The sequence below is a fragment of the Sorex fumeus genome, unplaced genomic scaffold, assembly GCF_029834395.1.
Source record: "Sorex fumeus unplaced genomic scaffold, SorFum_2.1 ptg000044l, whole genome shotgun sequence".
NCBI lineage: Eukaryota > Metazoa > Chordata > Mammalia > Eulipotyphla > Soricidae > Sorex > Sorex fumeus.
In genome coordinates, this window is record NW_026606101.1 from 50,998,218 (window position 1) to 51,024,717 (window position 26,500).

Sequence of the window (26,500 nt, forward strand, 5' to 3'; positions counted from 1 at the left end):
TAAAACACAGTGTACATTCCAGAGCTGGAGGCAGGCTCAGGTGAAATGTCATTACATTAGCAACAGCATTTTTAACAGGGAGCCAAATGTTCTCGGTAAATTTGACAGGAGACAGTAGCTCCATAAAGCTCCTCCAGACCAACACGCAGAGATGCGCATGACTGGAAAGAGAGCCCCCCCCCCACCCCCCATGCTCTGGAACACAGTATCAAGACATTCCATTTGTTCATGGAGAAGGAGAGGGAGAACAGAGAGGTATGGAGTGTGCTTGCACGTGGCCCACCTGGGCTCATTCCCCAGCACCACCTGTGCCCTTTGAGACCTGACAGTAGTGATCGCTGAGCACAGAGCCAAGGGTGAGCCCTGAACACCATCAGGTGTAGCCCCCAAACAAAAACAAAAGAAAAGTAGTGGTCTAGCTTTTATATTGCAAGCCCAGAAAGCAAGTAGAAGGGGTGGGCAGGGGGCGGGGGCGGGGGCGAAGGCACTGACCTATGATGCGTGAACTCTTAGCACGTTTGGTAAAGAAAATAAACCCCTTCATCCAGAAGCCTCAGCTAACCATTAGCAGGATAAGTACAAAGAAATACACACTTAGGCACTTTGTGAACAAAGGAAAAATCATAAAGTCTTAAAAGCCAAAGACAGTGAGAATAGCAGGTGACTTCTCATGACAAGATTGGCCCGAGGAGAGGAAAGGAGCAGCTCTGAGGGGGAAGAGGAAATCAGTGTGTGCAAGTGGCCTCCTCACCCCATGGTCTTGTTTTGGTTTTTGGGGTTTTTTTTTTGTTTTTTTTTTTTTTGCTTTTTGGGTCATACCTGGCAATGCACAGGGGTTACTCCTGGCTCATGCACTCAGGAATTACAGCTGGCCGTGCTTGGGGGACCATATGGGATGCTGGGAATCGAACCCGGGTCGGCAGCATGCAAGGCAAACGCCCTACGCCCCGCTGTGCTGTCACTCCAGCCCCTGTTTTTTTTTTTTTTTCAACAGTATCACTTTATGGGGCAAACAGCTGGCTGGAAAATATTGCATTTAAGATACTCAGAGGGGGAGAAACCACATTCACATTATTTAGATCATTATACAGTTTAACATGTCCTATTTTTATTGTTGATAATCTTACTATACCTATTTTTCAAACTGAACTTTCTGCAGATATTTATGTACAGGACAAACCATCATATCTATAGGATTTGGTACATGTTCAGGTATGGACCATAAGCCCATGGAAAATGGGGGAAGATTGTCTATTGGATTACATAACAGTCCCAGTGTGGGTAGGGCAGTGTCCTGTAGTTAAATGCCTAGGTGTGATCACAGTTCTGAATAAGCCTTTCTTCTAGTCTGGGTTTCCCTGTCAGACAACTTCTGATGGCAGAAGTTGGGGAAGGAGGGAAGTAAGGGGAAGAAGGGGGAAGAAAGAGAAGAGGAGAGGAGAAGAGGGAGAAATTGTGTTGGTTTCAAAGTTTTAGGATTTCAGAACTATAGGAAACCGGTTTATAGCTCTATCTGTCAAACACTGTCCTCCTGTTGTTCATCAATTTTGCTCGAGCGGGCCCAGTAACGTCTCCATTTTCAGACTTCTTGTTACTGTGTTTGGCATATCGAATACGTCACAGGTAGCTTGCCAGGCTTTGCCGTGCCGGCAACATACTCTCGGTAGCTTGCCGGGCTCTCTGAGAGGGGTGGAGGAATAGAACCTGGCTCGGCCAGGCTGGCTGCACGCAAGGCAAACGCCCTACCGCTGTGCTATCACTCCAGCCCATAGCTCTATCTATAACATTTAAACCATTTATAGTTTATATATAAACCATTTAGACAAATTGGCAGTGCATATTGTGTGTATTTTTAAATGTCTACAGTCTTTGTAATGGTGGCTTATGAGGAATCTGTGTAAAGGAAATAACACAGAAATAGTGTGTCAGAGCACATGCGTACTACTTATGATAGTGTTTTTAAATAAAAATTAGAACTAATTTAAATGCCCCAATAGATGATTAAATTAGTTGTGGTATATCCAACAATGAATGAACTGCTACATAGCCATGAAGAGTGTAGGATTGTTGATTAGAGTGAAAGAAACATCTTTTTCTTTTGACATGGAATGATCACAAAGCGGTGTGATCCCAGGGGTCACAGTAGTTGCCACCGTGTGCTTCCATGTGACTTTCAGTTTGCTTTGTGTGGCTCTGTTGTATCTTCTGTTTCTTTTTCTTCTTGCTTTTGTGGTGTCCAGGGATCAAACCCAGGGCTTCACACATGCAAGGAAACAGTCTATCTCTGATCCACATTCCTGCTCCTGCTCTGTTTGCCACATTTTTATCAGTGAAGATGTTTTCCTTTCATAATCAGAACAGTTAAGACTTATTTTTGAATAATTGCAACATGATAAGAAAGGTCTTCCCGTTGCTCTGATCAGATGGTTTTTCCAGATCCTGGATCATTTTCTTAGCAAAGATCACAAAAATTCAGCATTATGAAAGCCAGAGCTTAATATATCGTCCATATCCCCAGATCTGGTATCTGCACACCTGGATTTAAAGTGCCTCTGTCAAGTTGCATTGCCTCCAGCATTTCCAGAAGGAATCCTGTTCAATGAAAAAGCAGACCTTTCATGAGTGATGCCCAACCATTTCTGTTGCCACTTCAAACACTCTCTGGCTTAATCTCCAGAGAACAGCTCTCTCAGATAAATTGTTCAGCACCACATCTAGTTCTTGGCCTGTTTTTAAAAGTCTGAAAACTCTTTCATGAGGTCGTTTTTTAAAGCTTAAATATCTACTTTGCTTTGAAAATCTATTTTCTCTCTCTTCACAAAGAGCATACCAGGAGTTAAAATTGGATCACGTTTAGCGAGCTGCATCCTACATCTGGAGTGAATTCCAGAGTATTAATGTCATGGCATATTAGAGCAAAGACTGTCGAGTCTGATTTTTGCAGATCTGCTAAATCTGAAAGGACAGTCTGGGCAGCAGGCAGTTTTGATGCCCTGAGCTGAGGTAGGGTTTCCGAACTTATTTTGAAAGTCAGAGAGAAAAGACAAAAGAAAACAAACAAACAAAATGGCTTCACGTGGTCCTACCATGGTGATTAGTTTGATGCCACAGTGGTAGGAAATGTTCTTCATTCTAGACGCTTAGAAGAGGCTAATGCCATAGTGCGTCTCTTCTACCTCATTCTAGAGAGAATCTCTAGTGAAGTACTTTGAATAGTACATTCTTCTTTGTGAACTAGCACATTGCCATTCTGATTTTATATATTCGTCTCTTCATACATGATATTTGCTAGAATTCACAGCTGAAATTGTGGACTTGAAGGTTTCTCTGGAGGAGGATTTTATAGCAAATACGATTTTTTAAACAAGACTAGAGCTATTCAGATTTTCTGTTTCATCCTGGATCTAGCCAATGTAAAGGTTTCAAGGACTTGTTCTTTTAAAAAAAAAAATCTTTTATTTGAGTCATCATGCTTTACAGTTTTACAGTATGAAATCCATGGTAGGATTTCATACATACAACATTCCAACATCAGAGCCTTCCCTGGTCTCCATTTCCCTCCACCGTTATCTCTCCTGGGTCCCCCTTGTAACCCCCCACCTTCCCTCAACACCCTTCTCCCCATATATCTCACTAGCATGGGAAATTCAGTTCTGTAGACCAGTTCCTAGATTCTGTTGCTTTGGGCCATCTGTTATTCCTCTACTATGCTGATTTATATCCCACATATGAGAGACATCATGCTCTGTCTGTCCCTCTCTCCTACTAGCTGGCTTCAATCAGCATGTACCCTCTAGTAACCAAGGAATTGTTCATTTCATTTATCTCTCAAGTGTGTTGGCTTGGAATTGCTCAAAATAGGCTCTTACTATCTTTCAAATGTCTGTTACCAGTGTGGTTTATAGTACTGTATCCTTTGTCATAGCTGGTACTGTTTCCTCTATTATTTTGATTTCTATTGCATTGATTTCTGGTCCGTACTTCTTTTCTACTTAGTTTGCTGTTATTTTGATCTTTGGACTTGGGGGTGGGGGCAGGGGTGGTCTGGGGATTGTATGGTGTATTTTTCTGTATTGTTGTTTGTTTTTGTGTTGGATTATAGTTCTAAGCATTTTTGAAGTAACGTTGGTTTGTCTTTTCTCCTCTTGCAGGGAGCTTAGGTTTATTGAGTTGCTCCCAAGGCACACCCAGTTCCATCAGGGTACTCCCAATCCTCTGGGCTTATCTTTAACTTTTCCTTTTTGCTTTTCTTCCCTGATCTGTTAATCACATATATTCTCAAGTCAGAACCTGTAACTTGTAAAGTCAGATTGTTTTTGAGGGCTTCTGGATTTTGTGAAATGCTGCTTTGCTCTTTCCTTTATGTCCTTTGCATAGTTTATTTTAGAGCAATGTCCTTTTTGCAAATCACTGTCACTGTCCTCCCGTTGTTCATCGATTTTCTCGAGTGGGCCCAGTAAGATCTCCATTGTGAGACTTTGTTGTTACTGTGTTTGGCATATCAAGTACATCACGAGTAGCTTGCCAGGCTTTGCCGCGCGGGCGAGATAATCTCAGTAGCTTCCTGGGCTCTCCGCACAGCGGGTAGGGCCTTTGCCTTGCACACAGCCAACATGGCCGACCCGAGTTCGATTCCTCCGCCCCTCTCGGAAAGCCCAGCAAGCTACCGAGAGTATCTCGCCCGCACGGCAGAGCCTGGCAAGCTCCCTGTGACATATTCAATATGCCAAACACAGTAACAACAAGTCTCACGAAGGAGACGTTACCGGGACCGCTCAAGCAAATCGATGAACAACGGGAGGACCGTGACTGTGACCATCCTTTTTGTATGGACACAGGAAGACAGTTAATGCTGTGCTTTTGTAACATAGGAGTTAATTGACTCCAAGTAATATGTACTCCTGGGCATTCAGCATATTTACTTGACTTAAGCCTCAGCTGCTTTTAGTTCCTAACACCCCAAAACGGGGGTTCCTCCAAGGGACAGGGATGGGCTGAGGGCAAGTCGTAGCTACCCTGGCATCAAAAAAGGGGCAAGCTAAGCACCATAAAAAGTATAATAAGTTAAGAGCACAGTCATGGAACAAACTGACATGACCCAAAAAAAAGAAGTGACTGAATAAGGACGCTGCTGGGATTAGGAGACTAACCTGGCCTGAGGGCTGTAGTCTGGGATATGTATCGATATATAGCGAGATATCCTCCGGAAGAGCCAGCCTTCAAGCTTAAAATATCTGTAACTCCCTGTGATCACACGGAGTGGCTAGAAATATTATTAAGAAGTAAATTTAAGATGACTGTTCAAATTAATTATGGGTTACTAGCTAAGGAAAGGAGAAAGCAATATGCCCCTAGATGGAATTCTGCTCTTGGGGAGATCTCCTAGCAGGGATCTAGAGTGCTGAGCCCCTAGATGAGATTCCCCTGAAGGAAGAGCTCTACATCTGTTCACTGTTTATGATAACGTTCAACTATACCTATGTATAATTGCTACCCCCAACCCTTCGTGATTTCTCTATAAGTAACACTGAGAGACTTGAGTAAATGGCCACTGATAACCAGCCATCCTGTGACCCCTGTGCCTTCATTCGTCCATCAGCTGACCCATGGGGACAGTGATCGGCCCTGAACACACCAAGGGGACTCTCAGGTCACCATGAACGGGCTGGTGACACCCAGAACAGTGACAGTTTTTGGTTTTTTAACCATACCTGGCTAAAGATTACCCCTGGCTCTGCTGTCAGGGTTCACTCCTGGGACCGGATGTGCTGGGGATCAAACTAGAGTCAACTGCATGCAAGGCAAGGGCCTTGACCCTGGTCTCTCCCTCCCCCTCCCCCTCTCTCTCTTCCCCTCCGTCTCCTCTCCCCCCTCTCCCCTTCTCTTTCCCCCTTCCTCTCCCACTCCCTCTCCCTCTCCCCCTCCCCCTCCCTCTTTTTTTACTTGACGCCTGGATCATCCTTATTTCTGAGCAGCGATGGCTCTCATATGACATGGGCGTGGCTTAGCAGTAGAGCACCTGTGACGCCTGTAGAGACCCTGCGTTCCGTCTCTGGCACCATGAAAATTCCTGAGCATTGTCTCACCCTCTTCAGTGCCCTACTGTAATATAATCAATATTTTAGATAAATTGCACGTATATAAAACGTTCACACAGACATCTGTGTTTATGAATCCATTGCCACAACCAAGAAATTTACTTATATTCATTACCACCAAAAATGTGCTCATTTGCTGGAAACCACTGATTGGCTTTCTGTCACAGTAGATTAACTCACGTTACCTAGGATTTTAGATAAATGAAAGAATAAAATACACTTTTTTTTTGTCTTTCAGCATATTTGAGATCCATCCTTGTGCATGTGTAGAGCTTACTCCTTCTCCCTGTTAGTTTTATCTTACGAATATGCTTTGATTTGTTTATGGCCTCCCCCCCATGGGTGGATACTTGGGCTTCTGTCATTTCTGGCAGTTACAGATAAATCTGTTGTGAAGATCTGTTGTTGTGCACAAGTCTTTGTGGACAAACACTTGGATTTCTCTTGGCTAAATCCTTGGGTTAGAATGGCAGACAGAGATAGCAAATGTGTGCTTATCATGGGGCTGGCGGGGGATGGGGGGGTTGGGGCCACACCCAACTGTGCTCAGGGTACACGGGGCCTTCTTCTGGTTCTATGCTCAGGGATCACTCCTGGCCTCCTGGCAGTGCTCAGGGGACCCTATGGAGTGCCGGGAATTGAAAGCAGGTCAGTCACGTACATGGCAATTGTCCTACCCACTGTACTGTCTCACCAGCCCCCGTATGTTTATCATTTTAAGAAATGGCCCATCTTTGGTTTGTACTGTTTGCTCTCCTCCCTGCAGTGACTGAGGTTTCTAGCCCCCCCACATCCTCCGCATGGCCCATCTTTTTCATCCCAGCTCATCTAGCAGACATGGAGTAGGATGTTAGTTATGGTCTTAACTTTCAGGGGTGCTGCCATCTACGAGTTCCATTTCCTCCTCACCCTCACCATTTATTTCTTCCCTCTTTTAAGGTAAAACACCCTAATACTTGCAAGCTGATGTTTCGTTGAGCTTGTTTTCCTTCAAGGTTTATTTTCTTTTCTTTATCTTGGTTTTGGTGCTGCTCAGGGCTTTAGGTGATGTGGCCATTTCTGATTGGTGTTCCGCATGACAAGCCGTAAAGAAGAGCTGTTCAGGGAGCTGGAGTGATAGCACAGCGGGTAGGGTGTTTGCCTTGCATGTGCCCGACCCAGGTACAATCCCCAGCATCCCATATAGTCTCCCAAGCGCTGCCAGGAGTAATTCCTGAGCATAAAGCCAGGAGTAACTCCTGAGTATTGCTGGGTGTGACCCAAAAAGGAAAAAAAAGAAGAGCTGTTCATGTTCCTCTCAGTCCACTCTGTCATTGGCCACTTGCACGGCCAGAGTCTCACCCGTTGCATGGCCTCTCTGGCCCCTCTTTCTTCTACTTTATCCTCACAGTTATATGGGTTCTTCTACTTCATCCCCAGTTATATGGGGGTTCCGGAGGTCTTTGTGGTTCTAAACACAGTTAAGCCATTTTTGTTCTATTTCTGTGAAGAATATCATAGGCGTTTTCACAGGGATCGCAGCGAACTCCTGCCTGTTGTCCACATCTGCACCTGTTCACATGTTTGTTACTTTCCCCCTGAGTTTTTGAGGGGCAGGCATATGGAAATCTCCCTCTAAAATCTGTTCTTTGCAGTTCCACCAGGTTTTTGTTTTGTTTGCCTTTAATGCTGCTGATGATATTTGATATAGACATTTTGGATGGCTATGCCCCCCTGACAAAGCCACCCTCTTTAGCCTTGGTAATAACATCTTGTTCTGTAGTATAGTGCTGTCACAGTAAATCTCTTCAGCCTTTTTGCTTTTAGACTATCTTTACCTTTTTGTGTAGCGTAAATTTCTTGCAGGCAGCGTATAGTCGGGTCTTGCTCTTTAATCTGGCGATCTCTCCTGACACCTAATACGGGAGGATCTTCCTATGCCATCAGTCTCTCTCTTTGGGGGCAAATATTTTTCCTATGATGGTTTAGCTGACACCTTTTCTGTTCCTTCGCTATGATTATCAAAAACTCTTTCATGCGTGTTTTACTCAGAGGGATATTATTTCACAAAGGAGACTTTCGAGTTGGCCTCTGCAAGAAAGACCGGCTATTGTGGATTGAATTTGTTAATTAACGTTGTCAACCAAAATCTCTATCTCTTATTGGGTTAAAACCTATTTGAACCATCTGTTCTACTTTTCTTATCCTAATCCTGTTTTTATCTTGGCTAACTACTGACTTTTTGATCTCGAGAAAAAATTCAAGGAGACTTAGCCACACCAAAAATAAAAAATCTACTCATTGTTCCCTGAAAATGCCTGTTTTATCTCACCATCATCCTCGTTGAATTACTTTGAATGTGACTCAGATCAAACTAAGCTATAACGGAAAGGATTTATGATGTCCCCCCCTTTTTTTTTCCCCAGGTAAAAACGTCTCCGTCCTTCCATCCGTCTAAGAAGGACCCCGCTGCTGAGAAGGTGAGTTTCACTAAGCCAAACCCACCTTCTTCCTTCTGTGTGTTTCTCTCCTCGTGGCACAGATTCCTCAAACTGGCAGTGATTTTTGAGCCCTCTCGGTGCAGGCAGTATTTCTGACTGAACGCCTGAATGATGCGCCTCCAGGACGCCTGGGCTCTTCCAGAGAAGCCACGTGGGGCTTTGGCCTCATGTCATGCTCCTGGCAACTGAGGAACTTTCCCCGTTTTAGAATTCCTATCCTCCCCGCCAGGCACCTGAGGGCACCCGGGCGTGGCAGCGGATGAAAGCTACCCTGGGGAGGAACACTGGCCTGTTTCTCTTTACTTTCCCACTAAGTGGCTGGACTTGAAGAAAGTCTGAGGAGATGTCACAGCCTTGCGTTCCCTGGCTGGAAACTTTGTGGTGCAGTGAGGGTTAAGAGGGATTTGACAGTCCTTCAACTGAGCTCTCCTCAGATGCTGTCGGAAGAACCAGTAAAATCTTTGCATAGCCATTCTGTGGGAACACGGGAACTCGACCGACAGTTTTGCCCTTTCGCTGTTTTTTATTTCTCTGACAGCTGAAGTGTCCACGAAGGTAGTTGTTCCTTCGTTGCCTTTGTTTGTTTGCCATTTCGGCCAGCATCCTTGAAGGACCATAAACCGACCGGTAACCACTGGCTGACTCTGCTGGCTCACAGCAGGCTCCGGCCTCAAAGTAGAATGCCCGGAGTGGGTCCCTTTTCTCCGCCTCCAGGGCCCCTCAGGACTTTCTCAAAGGGAAACGAGAATAAAAGCCAAATGTGTTGTCTGACAATCCTGATAATGCCGCTGCACAGGAAAATCTCTCTCGCTCCTGTCAAGACAGCAAGGGGCGGGTGAGGCTGAGACGATTACTGTTGTTGCTCAGAACTGTCACCCTCACACGAGGAGCTGGAACAGGCTTTCAGCATCTGTCTCAGTCAGGAAACAAATGAGGAAATTGGAATCCAGAGGGGGAAAAAAAAAATTTTTTTTTCTTGCCTAAGTTCTCAAAATGTCAGCCCAGAGAACGTGTTGCTGAAGCCGTAGGTAAAAGCCTGCACTTTGGATTCAGCCAGACATGGGTTCCACTTAGTGATCTGGGTAACTTGAATAAGTCAGCCTCTCTGATCCGTAAAATGATGGGAAGACACTGCAGGCAAGAACTGCCATGGAGGTTCAGCTGGCTCCCTCTGAATATGTCTGCTGTGACATGTCCCAGTGTGACACCTGGTAAACAGGTCACACAGAGCATTTGGCCGGTACAGCACACGTCTCCCAACTCCTGACCAGATACTTTTGGGGCGCTACTTATGTGCTAATCTTGTCTCCTCAGTAAGTTTGACTTATGCTGGATACTGAGCTACCAAGATGAAAAATCAGTCCGATTCTCAAAGACCTCAACAATTTGTGGTGAAGGTAGACAGGTGCAGTGACCCTTTCGTGCACCTGCTGCCTGCCATGGGGGACCGAGCTGGGGGGATAGGGGAGGGGAATGGTGGAGCTCTTGGATTCCTTAGGGTGCAGAGCCCAGTGGAGGTGTTGGAGGACAGTCAGCTGCCCCTCACTCTCCCCACCCCCTCCCCCCGCCAGCCTTGTCTCTAAACTAGAGTGAAAGCAAATGGAGAATCTCGGTGTCCTTACATGTGTGTTATCTGTTCATTGAGAAACAAGTCCTTGCACTTGTGTTTGGAATGGTGACACCCCAGCCCTCTGGGCACTGTCAGAGGCAGCAGCGTGACCTAATAGGATTGATCATCATCAAACAGAAACTTCTCCAGGGGGTACAGGTGGCTGTCTCCTTAGGGTGAGGGGTGACTGCCTCCCCTTTGTGTGCCTGAGCTGTGACTAGCTTGGAAGTATCTGCGGAGCGTCCCTTCATTTTAGCCATTGGAGTCCAAATCCGACACCGTTCACTAGTCACTCATTTCACCAGAGAGCATTTTCCTCTATCTTTTGAGCTAATGAGCAGAAGTCTTCCTGTTGGTTGGTAGATGAACAGCTGAAGGGTTTTTAGTACTGCCACCGGGAGCTCATGTTAGCGGACAGTTTCTGCAATATGGATTTTTGTTTGAAAGCCACTGAGATGAAGCCTAAGCTAAATAGCACATCCTTAATTTCTCACTGTTAGGGTGTCTAAATGTGGTCACTTTAAAACATGCATCGTAGCAATTCCCTCTCCAGTTCAAAAGGCAGGGCAGGCTCCCCGAGGTGGGGCAGGTGGGCGCCTGAGACACAAGGGGAAAGGGTCTCCCGGCAGAGAGGCAGTGGGGAAGGTCTGTCCATCTTAAGTACAAGGGCACGAGGCAGCCTGGGGAAGGGTGGCCAGGAGGCCAGTGCCAGGGCGCCCAGGCTGTGTGTGCGCTCTCCCTTGGGAGGGATGTTCCTGGTGACCTTTCTCTATCTGTATTGCAAACCATAGTGCCCAAAAGGGGAGGGAGGGAAGGAGGGAAACTGGCGATGTAGGTGGCAGGAAATGTACACTAGTGAAGGGATGGGTGTTGGAACATTATATGACTGAAACCTAACCATCAGCAACTTTGTAACTGTGTATCTCACTGTGATTCAGTGAGATGGGGGTGGGGGGTCTGCCAAAAGTGATATTAGAGGGGTTAGAGAAATGTTACAATTAGAGGAATTTGCCTTGCTTGCAGAGACTTGGGTTTGATCCTCGGCATCCCATATGGTCCTCCAGGCACCGCCAGGAGTGATCCCTGAGTGCAGAGCCAGAAATAAGCTCTGAGTGTGTGTGTGTGTGTGTGTGTGTGTGTGTGTGTGTGTGTGTGTGTGTGTGTGTCCCAGAAACAAGCCAAAAAAGTCAGATTGGAGGCAGAAAGATCAATCAGAAGAATAGCACAGTTATCCCACTGAGAAAAAAGAGATCCTGAACACCAGTTTATTGATGGAATGACTCAGGTTCAAGGCTTAATTGCTTGTTTTCCCCTAAAGACTTGTTTGGGATTTTAAGACTTAGGTGTTCCTGATTTAGGGGGTGCGGTTGAGTGAGTTCTCATAGTATCCTGAACTTGTCATTCCCAACATCCTTCCCTAGCAGTGTGGAAATTATCTTTATTTAAGTGTATCCCCCATTAGACTGCATGGCCCGGGGGTGCGGAAACCACATCAGTCTCCTTCACTGTGGTATCCAAAAGTACACAACAGGCCATCCCTCGGTCGCTGAATGATGAGAGTCCACAGGACTTGCCGTTGTTTATGGGAACACAGGGAGTGGGCTGGAGACTTGACCAGGGACAGTGGAGAAAGAGCCAGTGAGAGGGCACAGCTGCCCAACCTCGCCAGCCCCTTGCTGGCTGGCCTAGCAATTCCCCTGTCCCTGAGTGAGTCGTGAAACTCAACCCCTGAGTTTTCCTTCCCTAGTTGGGAATGGATTCGTGTATGTGTATGTGTGTGTGTGTGTGCGCGCGCGCGCACGCGCATGTGTTTGTGCATGTGTGTGTATTTGTGCGTTGCGTGTATTTGTGTGTATTTGTGCATGTGTGTATTCGTGTGTGTATTTATGTGTGTATTTGTGCGTATGTGTGTTTGTGAATGCATGTGTATATTCATGTGTATATTTGTGCATGCGTGTATGTATTCATGTGTGTGTTCATGTGTGTGTGCTTGTGCATGCATGTGTGTTCATGTGTGTGTGTTTGTGCATGCATGTGTGTGTGTTCATGTGTGTGTGTTTGTGCATATGTATGTTCGCGTGTCTGTGTCCATGCCCCCAGACACGCGGACTGTCTGGAGCTGTGGTCCCCCTTCCTGACTGGCGCAGACAGACAGAGCAGCAGCAGCGTCTGCCGAGCGACGAGGCTGCCAGAGTGGCATGTGCAGAGCCCCGAGGAGCACTGAGTCGCGTTCTTGATTCCATCTGGATTCTCTGTTGTCCAATAGCAGTGGGTATGGGGTGACTCTGCTGTCAGGACAGGCCTTTCCAGAGCAGGATTCCAGCGCTGAAGATGTGGCGGCCGTGTCCGTGGGCTGAGCGAGCCGCATACCCCAGGGGCTGTCCTCCAGACTGCTCCTGCACATCCAGGCTGGGCGGATCCCAGAAGCAGCTCTACATAGCGTCTCTTTTTGGCATGAGCATTTTGTATTTTAGAGAGCATATATAATTTTTGTGTGACATTGATGTCTACAAACTTTTTATTATTATTGGGAGCAGGGGGTTGGGCCACCTCCAGCTGTGCTCAGGGCTTACTCCTAGCTCTGTGCTCAGGGATCACTCTTGGTGGGGCTCAGCGGCCCCAGGATCAAACCAGGATCAACTGCTTGCAAGGCAAGCGTCTGACCCCCTGTACTATCTCTCCAGCCCCCTGTATAGAAACTTGTTTGTGGGAACAATGAAGGTGGGTGACACACATACTTCCCTGAGTGTTTTTCAGCCCTCTGATCATGAGTGGCCAAGAATTAAAAAAGTGGGTAGCATTTCTCTTAAAAAGAGTTGTCATCTGGGGCTGGAGTGATACAGCGGGTAGGGTGTTTCCTTGCACGCGGCCAACCCGTGTTCGATTCCCAGCATCCCATATGGTCCCCTGAGCACTGCTAGGGTAATTCCTGAGTGCAGATCTAGAGTAACCCCTGTGCATCACCTGGTGTGACCCAAAAAGTAAAAAAAAAAAAAGAATTGCCATTAATATTTCCCTTAGAAATAAATTTACCAAAGATTCCCTAGAGTAGATCCAAATTGAAGGTAATGAGCATGTTTGAGGTGGATTAAGATTTAGAGCAGGAGCTGGAGTGATGGTACAGTGGGTCGGGTGTTTGCCTACAGCCAACCTGGGTTCAATGCCCAGCACCCTATATAGTCCCCCAAGCCCGCCAGAAGGGATCCCTGAGCACCATTGGGTACGACCCCCAAACCAAAAACCAAAAAATAATTTAGAGCAGTGGTTTGTAGAGTTAGTTAACTCAGCAGGGACATACATCTCTTGGTTCTGCTGAGGCAACACCAAGCAGGTTATCGGTATGGCCACTTGGAATGGTCATAGCGGCACACCAGCCTGGCGGGGCGGGCTTGTCTTCCATCCTGACACCAAAGCACAGTTCCATCACCACAGCCTTCCATTGTGGGATGAGCTTTCCCTGCTGGCCGGTTTGCAGGCTGGTGGATGCTACCGTGGAACCCACCACGGTGTCTGTCTCAGAGTGACTTCTTCCAGTTAGGGACTGTGGCAGAAGAGAACTTCACTGCAGTTCTGGGAAAACTCAGAGCCCAAGGTGCCCAAGGGGCAAAGGTCGGTGAAACACAATCTTGTTCTCGACACATTTGCCAGCTAATGGTGCCTGAGCTCATGGGTTTAATAGCCAGACCTCCCAGAAACTGGTTATTGGTGTCTCAAGTGCTCGGGTCTATTACAAGTATGTGGAGCCGCTTTTTTTTTCTGTTGTTGTTCCAAGTGTTCTGGAGAGATAAAATTTTTATTGCCTATTCCCAGCCTTGCCGCTCACGTCAGGAATGCAGACAGCTCTGCTTGCTCATGGTTTTTATTGAATCACAGGGTTTAGGGGTTTGGGGGGCAGGCGGGGGTTCTGGTTTTTTGTTTGTTTGTTTTCAAGGGAACAAGCCTCTCAGCGCCCTTGTTTCCATAACAACGGGAAGAGGCTGCAGCATCTCCTCTAGCTAGCCTCAGAAAGGGCTGGGTGATAGGAAAGCATGGAGCAGAGAAGGCACTAAAATAGACGCAGCATCTTCTGGTTATCTGATGGTGGTTTGGGTAAAGTTACATTTTCCTTTTTTTAGCCAGTCAGGGGCCTTCCAAGCTGTCTCAGGGGAGCCGGGGACCACTGCTGGTGGTACCTGTCAACCAGGCCTCTTGGCTCAGTGCTAAGGCCTAGAGGTTTGGAAATTGCTCAGGCCCCGTGGTGCTGGGGGTTGAACTGGAGTCTGCTACATGTGCCAAACCCCTGTATTTCTGGCCTCTTTGCCTTTGTCAGTCTCGGTCTTAACTCTCTGGCCAATAGGCAAGTTCTCATAAGCAACAGAGTGAAAACCTTTGGTGGAGGGTTTCTGCCTTAGTAGGACTCACAGTCACATGAGTCCAGTGCCTCAGCTGCTCCAAAGCAGAGCACCTCGTTTGGTGTCCTTTGCCTAGACAGGCACAGAACTGGGCACCTTTCATGCTTGTGTCAGGAACTGAAATGCGTTTGCCTTCAGACCCTGGAAGGAGGTACTGATTTGGAAGGTAGTGTAGAACTCAGAGTTCGGAGGACAGAACTGGCAACCACTTGTGGGTAGCTCTGGAGATGGAAGTAGCTCAGCATGAGAATTGTCTAATAGTGAAATAAGTCACCTTGTATGAAGATGTGTCACCACTAGCTAGTTAGTGGTTAGAGATCTATCGCTAATGGCGGCTACAGTGGGATCTCAACCATGGGTAAGAGGTGGGACCATTCAATTTTTTTTTTTTTTGTCCCTTGAGGTATTAAGGTCTTATGAATTGCACTAAAATCAAGCACCATCTTTATTGACTTGATGACTGGTTTTAGATGGACCCTTGCATCCAGGCTGAAATAACAGATAGCACAGCGGGTAGGGCGCTTGCCTTGCACGCAGCCAACATGGCCAACCCGAGTTCGATTCCTCCGCCCCTCTCGGAGAGCCCGGCAAGCTACCGAGAGTATTCGATATGCCAGACACAGTAACAACAAAGTCTCCAATGGAGACGTTACTGGGCCCGCTCGAGCAAATCGATGATCAACGGGAGGGCCTTTACTTTACTTGTTTACCCATGAACAAATTTGAACTTTGGTGAAGAGAAACTTGATTCAATAGAATTATTGCTTATAAGCAGAGGAAACGAGTGCAGCAAAGGGGAGGGACTTGTCAGAGGGAGGACACTCTAACCATATAACCTGCAGTCCCAGAGATCAACACAGAACTGAATGCCTTGCACTGGGCAGGCAGGACAAGCCTTAAGAACCGCTGGGTCCTAGGGAAAGTGTAGAGTTGAGCAGCTGAAGAAACACCTTCCTTCAGCCATCCAGCTCTCAGGAGGGGCCATCAAGGAAAGGTTGTGCTTGCTGGCTCTGGGTGAGCCAGAGGCTTGGGGGCAGCAAAGAAACATAACCGAACTCTGGCCATTAGACCAACAGTTCAGCTCATCTTCATTATTTTTTTTAATGTAGGAGTACTGCTATTTATTCAGCCACTGATTAGCTGATTGAATTGGGTATGAACTCCACCTTACTTTTATTTTTTTTCATTTTTTATAATTTTATTTATTGAATCACCGTGAGAGTAGCTACAAAGCTTTCGGGTTTAAGTCTCGGTCATACAATGAAACACCCGTACCTTCACCAGTGCCCATTCTCCACCCCCAAAAACCCCAATATACCCCCATCCCACTCCCTCCCCCTACCTGTGAGGCAGATGATTTCCACATTACTCTCTCTCTACTTTGATTACATTCAATATTTTGACACCAGACCCACCATTATTATTTGGGATTCTACCCCAACACTCAGATCTGCCGAAAAGGCAACAGTAGACAATTTGTTTTCTATTGCTGGTTATGAACAACATATGATGTCATGTGGCTGCAGTAGTGGCCAAGCGATATTGAAATTCCAAAATTTTAACAATTAAATCTGGAGTGATTTCTGCCAAAACCTGCTGGGTTCCAAGATTTGTTCCTGAGTCTTTTGGATCATGGCCGTTAAGCAGCTTGATCAGGAGCCAGAAAGGTCGTTCGTGGGTGGCGACTCAGGGTCTCATTGGGATGGGGAGGAAAGGGCCAGCTCCACCCCCGTCCCATGAGGCCCCGCGTGTCTCGTCACTGTGGGCCCAAACCAGTTCAGCTCATCTTTAATGAGACAAAGAATGGGACTTAGGTGTCTGTGCCAGGCCTTGTCATAGGTAAGGCTGGGCCTGGGTGAATCACATCTCAAGGAAGCAGATGTTTCTTCAGTAAGCTTTTTCCCAGGACACAGCAGGGGAGAGGTGGAAGGCGGGTTTAACACACTCACTGGTTTTGCTGAAGCTGCCGTGCTCCCTTCCTACTCCTCCCTGAGCTTAGGACGTGAAATCCATGCATGAGGCTTTTCTGAAACCTGACTTCTAGTTCTCAGGGAGGCGGAGAGGATGTTGGCCAGAAACAGTTAGTGCAGAGGAGAGTGCCGTTCAAGGATGGCAGAAGTATGTGCCAAGACTCCAAATCCACCCCATTTCTGTTGCATGAACGAATATTTTCTAATGTAACAATTTGATTTTTACAATATTTTAAAGATTTTATTGTTATTACTTATTTCCACCTCATATTTGAAAAAAAAAAAAGCTTTGCTGGATAGAATTATTGGTTGGCATGCATACTTTTTCTTTTGTATTTTGGGCCACATCCAGCAGTGCTCTGGGCTTACTCCTGGCTCTGCATTCAGTGATCACTTTTGGAAGGGCTGGGGACCATAAGGGTGGCAGGAATGCAAGACAAACTCCCTACTCGCTAGACTGTCTCTCTGGCCCCTACATTTTTTTCTTTGAACACTTAGAATATGGTACCCCACTTCCCTTTTGCCTCTGTTGCTTCTGCTGAGGGGTTAAGTATTATCTCATTTGGATTTCTTATAAGTACTTGGTTATTCCTTTTTCTCTCTTCAAATGTTTCTCCTTGCGTCTGACTTTCATCGATTTTACAACGTGTTCCAGGATCACTTTGCTTTTACCCTTGATTAGGCTTTGTTGCCCTTCCTAGAAGAGTAGTTATTGTTTTCGAATAAAATTTGGGATATTTTGAGCCATCATTTCTTCAAATATTTTTTTCTTAGTCTTCCTCTCCTCTTGATTGATCCATTTTATCTTTTGCTATATTGATATTGCCCTGCATTTCTCTAAGACTGTTCAGATTCCTTCCTTCGTTTTTTTCCCCGTTTCTCTTTTCGAGTGCTCTTGATTGATCTATCTTCAATTTTTTTCACTCTTCTGCCAATTTAAATCTATCGAGCTCTTTTTGGTCTTTTTCTTTCTTTTTTTTTCCCTCCTAAAATTTTTATTTCCATTGTGATATATATTTTTTTAATTACAGAATTTGCACTTGACACTCTTTTGGCAAATTACTTCTGTTGATAACCTTTATTGGGGCAACCTTGCCGTAAGGCCTTCCTTCACTTCTAGATTCATGTTTGCCCTCAGTTCTGCAAATATACATTCAATAGCTGTTTTGAAATATTTTTTGATGAAATGTGATATCCGGTCACTGTCACGGGCAGTCGTAGTGTCTCTTTCCTATCCGGGAAGTGACTGTGCTTTCCTTTCTTTGCATGCCTAGCAAACGCCCTCTAGAAAGTGGACTATTTTAGGTGAGCTGTCAGGGCAGTCCTACATATCGAACCCCCCTGCCTGGACCTTGTTCTTGGCTTGCTTATTTTTCAGTGTCTGCTTATGGTCTTTCTCCCGCAACAGTTTTTGCTTCTCGGGCAGCAGAGGTGTGGGGTGGTGATGCTGTTGATGCAGCTTCTTCTCTTTTTCCCCGACCAGACCTCAGAAATGATTCCCTCACAGGAACCCAGTTTGACAGCTTTCATGTGTGAGCTCTCTACACCCCAGGATCTGGCGCAGAGCACAGAGGTGTCCAGGGACACTGAGTGTCCTGCCACTGTGAGCTCTCGTCCTGTCGCTCTATAGGCTGCTGTCCACTGTGTTGTCACTCTGTCACTCTGTGCTCTAGGCGCTGTCTTGCCCTTGCTCTATCTATCGCTCTGTGCTTTGTCACTCTCTACTGTCACTCTGTCTCTCTCTGCTCTATTACTCTCTGTCACTCTGCTCTCTTTCTCTCTCTCTCTCTCTCTCTCTCTCTCTCTCTCTCTCTCTCTCTTTCTCTCCTCTGTCCCTCTCTGCTGTCACTCTATCACTTTTGAGGTCTGGGTCCAGCATTTGTTTCAACATCCTCACCCGGGCTCCTCCGAGCCGTCATTGCCCTCGTTCTCTCCTACACAGCGCCCGGCCTGTGGTCTCAGTGGTCCATATACCTTTTATGCCACAGCCTCTACTTTTCTTACATCACTTCGCTTTGACCTTCTCCACACTCGGACGCAAATGCAGCCAGAGCCTCTGGGAGGAGAGGAGAGGCCGTGGAGCTTCTCCCCCAGGAAGGCTCTCAGACACCGTCTGCATCACTGGGATGGACCATGGCAGGCTCATCTCTGAGTTAGAGCCCTGCTGCTCCTGCACTGCCCATCCTGGGGACAGCAGTTCCCTCACAGACCAGCGTGGGGGCCTCAGTGCCCAGGTCCCAGGTAGATGCCCCTGCCCCCAAATTCCATGAGTGGAGCCTGGGAAGGAACAGGGAAGAAGGGAACCTTCCCACTGCTCAGCTTGACTTGCCGCCAGCTGCATCCGGGCCGCGGGCAGGATGGGAGCTTCCGAAGTCAGGCAAGCTGGGGTCTGGGTGGAAGGCGCCTCTTCTTGGTTCTGGGCCTGTGCCTCTGCCTCGCTGAGCTGGGACAGCGGGGATAGGACAGCTGGAGTCACCTTCCACACACCAACCCTCCTTACTAAATGTGCTTAGATTTTTTTTGATGCTTTTTTTTTTCTTTCTTCACTTCTTTGTTCATCCTTAGGATAATTTCCAAAGTCTTTATTTTATTTATTTATTTATTTATTTTAAATCAGTGGTCATCAGATAAGGGAGGGTCCAACAAGTGTGCAAGTGTACAATGGCCAGAATCTGGAAAAAACCCGAGTACCCGAGAATAGATGACTAGTGAGTTAAAGAAACGTTGGTAATTATATACAATGGAATACTATGCAGCTGATAGAAAAGATGAAATCATGAAATTTGCGTATAAGTGGATCGACATGGAGAGGATCATGCTAAGTGAAGTGAGTCAGAGAGAGAGGAACAGACACAGAATGATTGCACTCAGGTGTGGAATATAAAGTGACAGGATGGGAGACTAACACCCAAGAATAGTAGAGATAAGGGCCAGGAGGCCTGCTCCACAGCTTGGCCTCACATGCTGGGGGGAAAGGCAGCTGGGATAGAGAAGGGGCCATTCCCAGAGTCTTTAAATAGTTGGGTTCCCTCTTCATGACTGTCACCATTTCACTAGGGAGCTGGTCAGCAGCACCCTTCAGGCTGCAGAAAGTCCATCCCCCGCCTCGCCCACTGCCTCACGCACTGCTCGCCAGCCCTGTCCTGCTCCCAGCAGGACAGGCTCTGGCCCTTGCTTGGGAAGCCCACCACACACTTGTCCAGCCACACTCTTGCAAAGCAGTCCATGCGTCCACCACCTCGAGGCGTCTCCTGTCCAAGGAGAACACCCTTCCCCCGCTCTCCTACACACTCAGACCCGGCTCTTCCCTGACCAAGCCATGCTCCCCAAGGTGGAGCCAGAGAAGGATGAGCTCCTCCCCTTCCTCCTCCTGGGCTGCCTCTGTACATGGAGTCACCAGCACCAGAGCTTTTTCAGCAGCCCCTGGTGGGTGTTTGACTCCCAGCGAACAATGCTAACCACAAACCATTAGCACATGTTACAGTGTTAATACATCCTGGGCTAACACTGTTCTTTTCTAGAGCCAAGTGCAGTGTATTCTCTTACAAGGTCTCAGTTTATAGCCTCTGGGAACCACTTTTCCTAAAAATCCAGGCATTGGTCTTTTAGCTTTATCCAAGTTGTTGCTGAAATGCTTGGGAAGCCAAGGGCAGAGTGCCTGCGCCCTCAGAGACCTGGGTAGCGTGACTAACTCATGGCCTCAGTCTTTAGCAGCGGAGAGTCAGTGGATGTGATTTGGTTCGCCCCCCCCCCCCCACCGCCCCACTCCTGATGGACCCCTTCATAAATACCAGTGGATTTCCCCTGAGTCGAGTCAGATGGCACGTCTCACTGTGGTTCATAGAAGGTGTCAGGAAGGACTCAGCTCTGTCCTCGGTATTTTGGAAGAGCTTCTGAAGTCCAGGCAGTACATCTTCTCTGAGGTTTGATAGAACTCACCAGTGAAACCATGTGGCCAGTTCCTTGTACATCTTATATAGCACTGTCCCGCCTTTCACTGAGAAGCCAGCTGCCTCCTCCTTACTTCAGTGCTGTCTGCATAGCCGGTCAGCACAGACCTTCACCTGCTCGTCTCTTCCCTGGCCACCTGCCTCCCCCGCTGGACTCCAGCCCGAGTCGCGTCCGGAGAGCTGGGCCTGACATTTGTGGCCGGTGGGCCACTAGGACACATCTCCTCCCCCGCGACTGTTCCTTTCCGTCTTTAACCGAACATAACCCCCGGTGACGCTTCCTAAACACAGCCAGGCCGGCATCCGCCTGTTCGCTCTGCCCCTCCTTCCTGCCATCTCCTGTCTCTTTCCCTCCCTCCCTCCCTTCATAACTGCCTTCTTTACAGCCTTCAGTTCAAATTCCATTTTATTTCTTTAAAAAGGTACTTATTTGGCGGGCCTGGAAAAACAAGAGAGTGGGTAGGGTGCTTGCCTTGCCTGTGGCCAACCTAGGTTCTGTTTTCAGTATCCCATATGGTACCCTGAGTACAGTTCCAGGAATAAACCCTGAGCACAGTGCCAGGAGTAAGCCCCGAGCTCTACCAGGCATGGTCTTAAAAAATAAATAAGTATTTATTTGGGCACTTCGGTGCATCAGGCATGGGTCTGAGTACAAAGGGTCCTAAAGGGAACAGACCCAAGGCTCTACCTTCACGGAGCTCGTGTTGTGGCGGTGGAGGGTGACCAGGATACCGGTAGATCCCATATCGGCAAGTATGGAAGGTAAAGCACACTGAGGGTGACCCAAAGGGAGGCTGAGGCGGAGGGTCCGCCCTGTCACAGAAAGGTCCTGTTTCTGCCTGAACAAATGGAAGGCTCTGCCACGCGTACATTTTTTTTTAGAGTACTCAGAACAATTTTATATTTTTTTTGTGTGGGTTTTTTTTTTGTTTTTTCAATTTTTATTAGTGAAACACCATAAGGTACAGTTGTAGACTTACATTTTTTTGTGCTTGGGTTTCAGTTATACAATGACCAAGTACCCATCCCTCCACCAGTGCCCATTTTCCACCACCACGGGTCGAAGTATCCCTCCCTCCCCCCATTACCCCCATCCTACCCTTGCCTCTGTGGCAGGGCATTCCCTTTTGTTCTCTCTCTCCTTCTGGGTGTTGTGGTTTGCAAAAGAGGCATTGAGTGGCAGTCATGTTCGGTCTATAGTCTACTTTCAACATGCCTCTCCCATCGTGGGAGGATCCTCCCAACACCCTTTATTTGGTGCTCCCTTCTCTATCTGAGCTGCCTTTTCCCCTAGCATGTGCGGCTGGCCTCCAAGCCATGGAGTAAACTTCCTGGTACTTATCTCAACTATCTATTCTTGGGTGTTAGTCTCCTATTTTGTTACTTTATATACCCCAAATGAATGCAGTCGTTCTATGTCTGTCCCTCTCTTTCTGACTCATTTCACTTTGGCATGATACTTTCCATGTACTACCACTTGTATGTAAATCTCATGACTTCTTTTCTAACAGCTACATAGTATCCCATTGTATAAATGTACCAAAGTTTCTTTAACCAGTCACCTGTTCTCGGACACTTTAGGGCAGCCGCAGCCATGAAGCAGGACCTGGCCAATTTGCAGGGATCTGAGCGAGGCCCCAGCCTGCCCTGCCGCCAGGGAGATGCTGGCGGGGAGGGGGTGCCTTTTGGGAAGGTCTCTTTCTCGCTTTTGAGCTCACAAAGGATAGAAGGGAAGGAGCATACTGAGGATGCAGAGTGGGGGAGAGGTGGAGAGCCTGGCATCACCTGGTGGTGGGAGTGGGTGGGCATCGAGGACCCCTCCCCATCACAGCTCAGAATGAACTAAAATGGGTGTGAACTGGCCCCTCGCCGTGGGATTCTTGAAGGAGGAGCTCCCGGACAGTCACCTTCGGCTCTTGGCATGCAGCCCGTGCCCCCTTCTGCTGGCACCCTCTGCGGCATCTCATCTGCCTTCCTGACTCGCTTGCGGTTGTTTTTAAGTTTTTTAATGTGGTTCTACCCCACCTGGCCCCGCAGCTGCTCTGAAGCAGCTTTCCGTATGCACATCACAGAAAAGGATAAAAATGAGTAACTGAGGGTGTCCCGGGGAAAATGAAAATTATCACCTGAGGAGAATTCAGTACTAAAATTCAACACAAATTCGAAGCATTTTGGAGATGAGAAATTTTGAATGCATCATTTTTCGTCTGGACTTTGTAGACAGGGCAGGGACCAGGAGAACGCAGCGGGTAGGGTGCTTGCCTTGCACGAAGGCGGCCCAGGTTTGATCCCTGGCACCGCATATGGCCCCCTGAGCTCCATCAGGAGTGGTCGCTAGCACAGAGCCAGGAGTAAGGCCTGAACACCAGCAGATATGACCCAACCCCCCCCCCAAATCAATAAACTTTAAAACAAAAATTTTACTCCATTCTAGCAAATCAGTGGTAATTTTGTTTAGTTGGGGGGCCACGCCCCTCTATGCTCAGGGCTTGCTCCTGGCTCACTGCCAAGGCTCATTCCTGGTAGTGCTTGGGGCAACCCTCCTCAGCGCTGGGGGATTGAACCCAAGTCAGCTACATGCCAGGGAAGTGCCTTCCCTCTGTACTAACTCTCCAGCCCTCCCCAGGGAGTTTTTAATCCTTGTTTTCTTGTCGCAGATGCTTTGATGCCCTTGTCCTGACTTTCAGGAGAATGCCACACACTCTTGCAGCTGCTAGGAATTTAAAAAAAAACAACAAAAATTTTTTTTAATTGAATCACCATGAAATACATAGAAACAAAGTTGTTCATGATTGTGCTTCAGCCATACAAGATTCCAACACCCTTCCCTTCACTAGTATACATTCTCTGCCACCAAGTGGCCCCATTTCCCTCCCCCACACCGCTCCCACAGCCTGCTTCTAGGGCACATTCTCTCCCCTCCCCCTCTCCTCCTCCGTTCCCCTCCCTCCCCTGCCCCCCAGGGCACTGTAGTTTGCAAGACTGTTACTGATAGAGTATCTGGAGAGCCCTTTACCGCCTTTCAGCACCCAGTTCCTGTTGGTAGTGATCATTTTCCAGCTCTCACTGTCACAGTGGTCCCTCCTTTCCTGAGCAGCTGCTCTAGTGGGCCCAGTAAGTCTCCATAGTGAGACTTGTTGTTACTGTGTTTGGCATATCAAATATGTCACGGGGAGCTTGCCAGGCTTTGCCATGTGGATGAGAGACTCTTGGTAGCTTGCCAGTAGCTCTCCAAGAGGGGTGGAGGAATTGAACCCAGGTCGACCAGGCGGGCCCTGTGCAAGGCAAACACCCCTCAAATTACTTATACATATTAAATGGTTAGTCAGTATTGCTTCATGGGTCCCTGAGATCTTTTTCATTATTTTTAAATAGTTCTTTGTCTTGTCTTCAGATTCTTTGGTCTTTGGGGGCGGAGGTGGGGGGTGGTGGTGTTTGAGGGAGTTCTGGGCTATCCTTTGAGTCCTCAGGGTACTATATATGCTGTAGTGGGAATCCACTGGCCATTGTGGATGCTGTGTTGATGACTTTGTTTTATTGCTTTAAGGACTTTTGCTCTAGAAGAACATTAACTTGCCATTAGGCTTATTTTGAAGCCTTATGGTAATTGGCCTCAAATACCTGCGCTCCTAATGCATGGCCTTTGGATCTTCAGGGTGTTTATTAAGGTCTTTGATAAACACCTGGCTGATTGGTGGAGCTTCCCACATCTTCCAGCTCTTGGCAGCCTTCAGAATCCTCATTCACCGCACAGCTTCCCAGCACCTATGCTCAGCCAGGCCTCCGGAGCTCCCTGCTTAGTGAGGCTGAATACTAAGGCTTTCAGAAGTCTAAGGGAAGGTGACCCTGTGTGCATTCCTGGAGCTGTGTCTGGACTCCACGCTCTGCCCGCTCTGCCCGGGGGACCCAGACTCAGCCAGGCCTGGAGCCAGCTGCTCTCCTCACACCCCCTCCCTGCACCAGCCAGGTGGAAACCAGGGAAATCAGGGACTCCCTTTCTGCCTCCCTCTGCCAAGAGCCATAGTTCAACTCTCTTCTGTCCAGAATTTGATAGTAACTGATACCTGGATCCGCTGGATTTTCCAGTATCATCAGTGGATAATGGCAAGATTTGAAAGTCTCTAGATTCCGTTTTTTTTTAATATTCAGTAAACAATTGCTTAATGTACTTATTAATTTTACTCACCCTCTACCCTTCCCACAGTAACCAAGATCTATGAGGAAAAGAAATCCAAAAAGATTTTCACTGTTTTAGAAAGCAAGTCTTGGCTAAAAATACTAGAATGCAACCTCCACGCATCGCTGCTTTTTCCTTTGTTTGCAATTAGTTTGCATTTGTTTGTTTGTCGGGGTAGGGGGCACACCCTGCAGTGCTCTGGAACTACTCCCAGCTCAGTGCTTGGGGAAGCAGAGGTTACCTGGGGCCCCTGTACAGCTGGGAATCAAACCAGGGCCGGCCACAAGCGGCTTCACCCTGTACTGTCTCTTTGGCCCTGTAATTATGATGTTAACTTGTTTGGGGTTTTGCTGATTTCAAGGTGTGACTTGCTCTTCTAGTTCATTCTAATAGTCCTCTTGTTATCAAGGAATCATTTTTAGATCTTTTCATGAAGAGGGGCCAGAAAACTGGAACCGATAATATTTCACGGAACCTGGCTCTGATAAAACAAAAAACACCATTAAGGACCCTGCCCTCTGAGAAGGTTTTATCATAATTGCTACCCACAGCAGCATCAGCAAGATAATTGTTTGACTTTTTCTTAAGTAGGCAACAATCAGTTAGATAATCAAAGGGTAGCAAGTCTTAATTATATATATGAAGTGAATGCTTCCCCTGTTTTGATTTTTCCGTTTAAATAAGGCAAACACTTGGCCAGTGAGACATAGGAGGATTCCTGAGTAGCAGTGAAAAATGGCTCCCCACTAAGAAACTTTCTTTCTTTTCTACTTCCCACAAAAATAAACTTTTCTAGATTTTTAACTTTTTTTAGATCTTCCTTTTTTGACAAATAGGAAAGACAAGAATGGAGTGACTACAAATGATCGTGTAGCAGAGAATCCAGGGACAGTCCCTTCAGGAAGGAAAAGAGGTTGGGGTTCCAGCCTGGAAGTCATCCGGCTCATTGTTCAATCCTGTTACTTTTCATCCCCATTTCTTGAATACTGACAACTTTGGATGACACTGACTCTAAGATAACACCCAAATTACATTGGGAGTGGCAGAATTTTTGTTTGGGGGTCACACCCAGCAGTGCTCAGGGCTTTCTCCTGGCTCTGCACTCAAGGATCACTCTCCGTAGGCTCAGGTAAACATGTGGGGTGCCAGGGATCAAATCTGGGGGTCAACCAGTGCCTTCCCCAGCATACTCTCTCTCTCGGGCCCCCAGCAACCCGCTTTTAATCTTCGTGGGAGTTTGAACTTCCCATGCCCACGAGACAGTGACACACCGGAAACTGGGCCTCTCTGCCACCCTCTCCTCCATCTTCTCCTTCCCTCTCCAGGTACTCTGCTGATTTTTAGAGCACTTGACTAAAGAACTGCATCTGTTTTTCTGAAAGCTCAGATGACTTAGTCTGATTTTTAGGCATCATTCTATGGCTCAGTTTTCCCCACTGGTCTTCCGAGACTGTTGCCTCTCAAGCAGGGGAGGCAAGGAACAGCCATGCTGGGTCAGGGTGGCCCCAGGGGAGCTGCGCCGTTAGCCAGCGTGAGCACATTTCTCCAGGGGGAGGCGAGAAAACTGCTGTGTCATTTTGTTACGTCTGGTTTTGTTTTTTGCTTGTGTGGGGCCACACCCGGTGGTGCTCAGGGCTTACTCCTGGCTCTGCAGTCTGGGGTCACTCCAGTGGTCCTGGGGATCAAACCCGGGTCGGCATCGCTCAAAGCAAGAGCATTACCCACTCACTGTACTGCCCCTTTCGATAGTGACTCAGTGCCAACCCTGCCCATGACCTCCTAGCACCAGGCAGCCCCTCGGTCCCAGCGGCCCCTCACACTGCAC

At 47.4% G+C, this 26,500-nt stretch overlaps 1 protein-coding gene across 2 annotated transcripts in view; it reads left to right on the plus strand.

The window, feature by feature from the left end:
- VPS8 (VPS8 subunit of CORVET complex) overlaps positions 1–26,500 on the plus strand; it is a 257,750-nt gene that overhangs the window by 225,007 nt on the left and 6,243 nt on the right. The window contains exon 45 of one of the 2 annotated variants that reach the window (XM_056121585.1): positions 8,504–8,557. The exons of the other annotated variant lie outside the window; for it this stretch is intronic. Coding sequence (XP_055977560.1) covers positions 8,504–8,557 — 54 coding nt within the window. The remainder of the gene's footprint in view (positions 1–8,503; positions 8,558–26,500) is intronic. 2 annotated transcript variants of the gene reach the window in all.